The sequence below is a fragment of the Vombatus ursinus genome, unplaced genomic scaffold (assembly GCF_900497805.2).
Source record: "Vombatus ursinus unplaced genomic scaffold, bare-nosed wombat genome assembly UNPS02012082.1, whole genome shotgun sequence".
NCBI classification, from domain to species: domain Eukaryota; kingdom Metazoa; phylum Chordata; class Mammalia; order Diprotodontia; family Vombatidae; genus Vombatus; species Vombatus ursinus.
Genome location: NW_020951860.1, coordinates 4,446,462 through 4,451,289, shown reverse-complemented (window position 1 = coordinate 4,451,289; position 4,828 = coordinate 4,446,462). Strand labels below are relative to the sequence as shown.

The 4,828-nt window shown below is 35.8% G+C and overlaps 1 protein-coding gene across 1 annotated transcript in view; it reads right to left on the bottom strand.

The window, feature by feature from the left end:
- Positions 1-2,342: 2,342 nt before the first annotated feature.
- The window catches only part of LOC114039544 (prostaglandin-E(2) 9-reductase-like), a 26,471-nt gene continuing 23,985 nt past the window's right edge, over positions 2,343-4,828 (bottom strand). Inside the window, exon 9 of the mRNA XM_027857340.1 lies at positions 2,343-3,306. Coding sequence (XP_027713141.1) covers positions 3,264-3,306 — 43 coding nt within the window. The 3' untranslated portion in view covers positions 2,343-3,263. The remainder of the gene's footprint in view (positions 3,307-4,828) is intronic.

The window sequence follows — 4,828 nt, the reverse complement described above, 5'->3', positions numbered from 1 at the left end:
TATCTAACTTTTATAAAATTCTATTCAAGTCTTTAACTTCTCATTTGTTTAGTTTTTTTTTTTATTTATCTAGGTCTGAGAGGAATAAACTGAGATAGTGGACTTAGATGTGTGTTATAAATAGGATATGTTGGGGAATTTCTCAATCAAGAGGATATTGGCTTTCCTGGGAGTGTTTCATCCACCGGGATGTCCTTGGATTAGAGGGCAAACTGAGTAATGAAACTAAATAGAAATGAGATTGGCACACTAAGAAAGAAACATGATGGTGTGGGAAATCTTTATTGCATTATTTGATGCCCCTGTGGAGCTGAAAGATCAAACCTGTTTTTTATAGAACAGATTATGCTTAACTCAGGACTGCAGGTTATGCTGACTAGAAATCTTCTAGTGGAGGTAGATCCACAGATTTGTGTGAGGATGTGTCTTAATCTGGAAACTGCTCAACACTCAACTGTTGTTTCCTTGTTCCTTTTTTGAATCTTATATAATCCCATATACTCAAAAGACTTTGGGAAGCAGACCACCTTTTTTCAACTCTTTCCCGTGCTAGATGAATTGATAAACTTCAAATTTTTTTTAGTTCTTGATTTCTTTCCGCCAAAAAGTTTTGGTGTCAGAAGTGAGATATCTGATGGTCAATTTGAGAAGCCCAAAGTAGGGCAGTACTGACCTAGATGAGATCAATCTGTATGGTGAGAACCAGGTGGGTAACCTTAATAATCCAGTGGAATGCAATATTTGTTCCCTTGTTTGAACTCTATATAATTCAGAGGGCATTAGGAGTCATTAGGACACCCTGACTCAGAATGCTCTGAGTAGGTTTAGAACAAGTCTAGCTACCTTTATCAGCAAATGAGTAGTCTTCTAAGATTGATTACCTGAGGACTCTTGAGGCAATCCTGCCATCTGTTAAATTTGGCCATTAATATTCTGTCTCAATCTTCACTTATCTGTCTCTCCCTGTATTTCCTGCAACCCTACTGTAGCCATTAGAAATAAACTGGATACCTGTGTCTGGTGGCAGCCACCCTGATATACTGGTGAGTATGACACTGTGATACAGGACTCAAATGCAAAGGCCACCAGTTGAACCACATGACCTGCCCAGAGGCAATATTTTATCAGATATTTGTGTTGTGTCTTCCCATGTCCTAATATCCTTTCAGTTGACTAAGTGACCTTGATAAACAGCTCACCTAATATCAGTACTACACCTATTCACTTAGGATAACCTCAGGTTAATGATGGAAGCACCAATGTGTATAAGTCAGATAAACTGCTGACCACGGTTGAGCATTTATGGGCCAAACCAGTACCCCTATAGTAGAAAACCTCTTTTTCCTCCCACCTATGAGGTTCTCAGGAAAATATGTTGTGTATTTGTAGATTCTGCTATGTTGGAAGATTTTTTAGGGGAAAACGCAGCTGAGCAATAGTCTGCTAAAAAAAATGCAGAAAGGGAGTTTAGAATGGTTGGTGGGGAAGATTAATGAAGTTTCATACTTGAAACAGCTCTCCCAGCTTTCCATAATCTGATGCTAAACTCTCCTTCTCAATAACCAGAGATTTACTCTCATTTCAGACTTATAGCTCAAGATAAGGTTTTAGGAATTTAAAAATAAAAAGAAAAAAACTTCAAGATACTTTCTCTCTGTCATTTCAATAGTCAGATTGGGGTTACAGAAATAAAGTTAGACAAGTAAAGAAAGGAAATCTTTTTCTTGGTTTGTAAAAATTTATGGCATTATAAACTAATTATAGAACAAATGTGTAACTGAAATAAAACATTTTTACTGTAAATTTCCAAATTATAGTTTAAAGATTCTTGCAAATGCTGAGATATTTTAAAAAGGAGATAAGAATGTGCAACTTCCATTATAAATCTTTAGAATGGAGCTAATTTAAAATAGTGGCCTCTATAATTTGAGGTGCTGGCAGCTAATGGTCTTTGGGAAATTGAGATTTTTGAATGAGATCATTTGTGATTGTAAATCCAAACTAAATTATAATGTGATTTATATAAAGGGAGATAATCATAGTATTTTACCCTCTATAGGTAGATCATACTTTAATGAAAGGACCATTTGATATTTGTCATTAAGGTGATATACTTAGAAACTGCATGAATAAGAATTAAAAGTGTAATTACTCTATACTACTATTTCATATAAAATACCAAACTGATAGGGGATGAAGTGATATTTTATGTAAAATGATTCATAAATGCATTAGACCAAATTGATATTTGACTGGCAATAGGTTTAAAAATCCATAATACAGGTTAGGCTTGTTATTGTTAGGCTTACAAGTTTACTTTATAAAGAACACTTTTTATTTGATAGATTTAATATGATAGATTTTTATTTGATAGATTGTTTGACCATTAATTATTAAAATCATTAGAGTGTGCCTAGAATAATATGTATTGAAGTTACATCTTCTTTACTACAGACAAATCCCAGATTCAAAGATTTATTTTTGCCTTGGGAGTTACCTCAGATATGAATATTTGTCATCCTCAAGGCTTATAGGGGCTAGTGTTCTTTTGGGTTTTGAGTGAACTATCATCTATTCATTATATGTGTGTAATCACAGCATGTGATTGTTTTCTTAATATGTATATGTATGTATGTACGATTATGATTGGCTTTCTCTGTACCCCTTGGTAGTGACAAATCTCATTTCAGAAGAGTTACAGAAATTACTGCATTCATGCTGGATATGAAAGTAGCTGGGATGAAATTGTAGAGAACTGAAGGGGACTGCCATACCTAGGACAGCACATCTACACTACTATATAGATGGTGAAGTGAAGAAGTTGTCCATGAGAGTTGAGGAGACTAAGGAATTGAGTAGTTAGGATGCTGAAGGGGATATCAATATATATGTTGAAGTACCACAAATAATGGTAAGATCTGAGGAAAGAGGAGGGCTGTGAGCGAGATACTAACTCTGATACAACCTCTCTGAGAAAAGGTTACCTCTCTTGGAAAAAAGTGGATAATACTTGCACTACTATATGGCATACTTTGAAATGTTACGTAAATGGGTACCATTATGTCTGTCTTATTGAGGGCAGGAAAAGCAGAGCTTAGAATATAACAATTGCCTTTAACCTGTGCCTTGGTGTAGGCTTAGCCATGGTGCATGGCTTAACCATAATACTGGATTTAATTTCCATAAAAACCAACAGAATGTAAGCTACTCCTTTGAGAGCACTGCAGCATCTCAGGCCACAAATCTTCTGAGTCAAAACTTCATTAGTATTCATCATTAAAAGGATAGTTGGGAAATTCCTGGCATCTAAAAAGAAAGAAACGTACATATACAAGTCTTATTCATTAAAGAAATCTCTCCAACACACAAACTCCAACAACTTCCCACCCCCCAAACCCAACCTCCCCAAATACACCCTTTCCCAGATTAGGAAAAACAATCTTTGTAATGGTTTGTTTTCTTTGGCCCATGCATCTAAATACTGAATGAGGACTTAGCTATAGATCCCTCTTGCCTTGGGTTCAAGCAGGCTTTGTTCAGTTTCCTTAAACAGAAAGCATTTCTGAGATACAAGGAAAATAAATGGGTAGTATAATAGACTTGGAATATAAGTAGATCTGGTAGTATAATAGACCTATAATATGGCAAACCACTCCAGTATCTTTGCCAAGAAAACCCCAAATGGTGTCACAAAGAGTCAGACATAACTGAATCAACTGAACAGTAAACAAAAGATCCTGGCTCTGGAATCAGAAAACTTGGATCCAAGCTCTGCCTCTTGATTACTGGCTGTATGACAATAAGCAAATTATCAAAATGTCTCAGAAGCTCAATTTCCTCATCTTTAAAGATGAGGAAAAATAATATTTTTGGACAATTTGTTTTACAGGGTTATTGCAAGGTTCACTTGAAACTATGGGTACAAAGGACTTTTGTAAATGTCAATTACTATTATTAAGAAATTTGGAAGGGTCTGATTTAAGAAACTGAAGCCAACAGAGGGGAAGTGACCTCCCTTGAGTCAAACTGGTAGTAAGTGGCAGAGAGAGGAATCAAGGCTAAAACTTAAGATTTAAAATTCAGTGCTTTTCCCATGATAATTGTCACATTGCCTCTCTACACCATGGCATACCTTTATCCACATCAATTAGCAAAACAGGCTTTGCTTCCAGTTTGGAGGGAATTTGAGAGCAGGAAAAGTATTGTGGTAGACTTTGGCCAGTCTGTACTATGAACTCTATTAAATTCTGATTGTTTGTATAGAATCAGATGGAGGAGATATTCCAAGGGCAATTAATAGCATAGTAAATACTCCACTATGCAGCAGGTCAGTCAATAAGCATTTATTATGCCTGCTATATATGAGGCACTGTGCTAAGCTATGAGGATACAAAGAAAAGCAAAGGACAATCTCTGCCCTTGAAGAACACACAATCTAATGGAGAAGATCATAAGCAAACAAATATGTAAAACAAACCATATACAGGAAATAATCAAGAGGGAAAGCACTGTAAATTTTTTGTACATGTGGGTCCTTTTCCATTTTTTATGATCTCTTTGGGATACAGCCCTAGAAGTAACATTGCTGGATTAAAGGGTATGCACAGTTTTATAGCCCTTTGGGCATAGTTCCAAATTGTCCTCCAGAATGGTTGGATCAGTTCACAACTCCACCAACAATGCATTGGTGTTACAACTTTCCCACACCTTCTCCATCATTTATCATTTTCCTTTTTGTCATATTAGCCAATCTGATAGGTGTGAGGTGGTACACCAGAGTTGTTTTAATTTACATTTCTCTAATCAATAGTGATTTAGAGTATTGCTT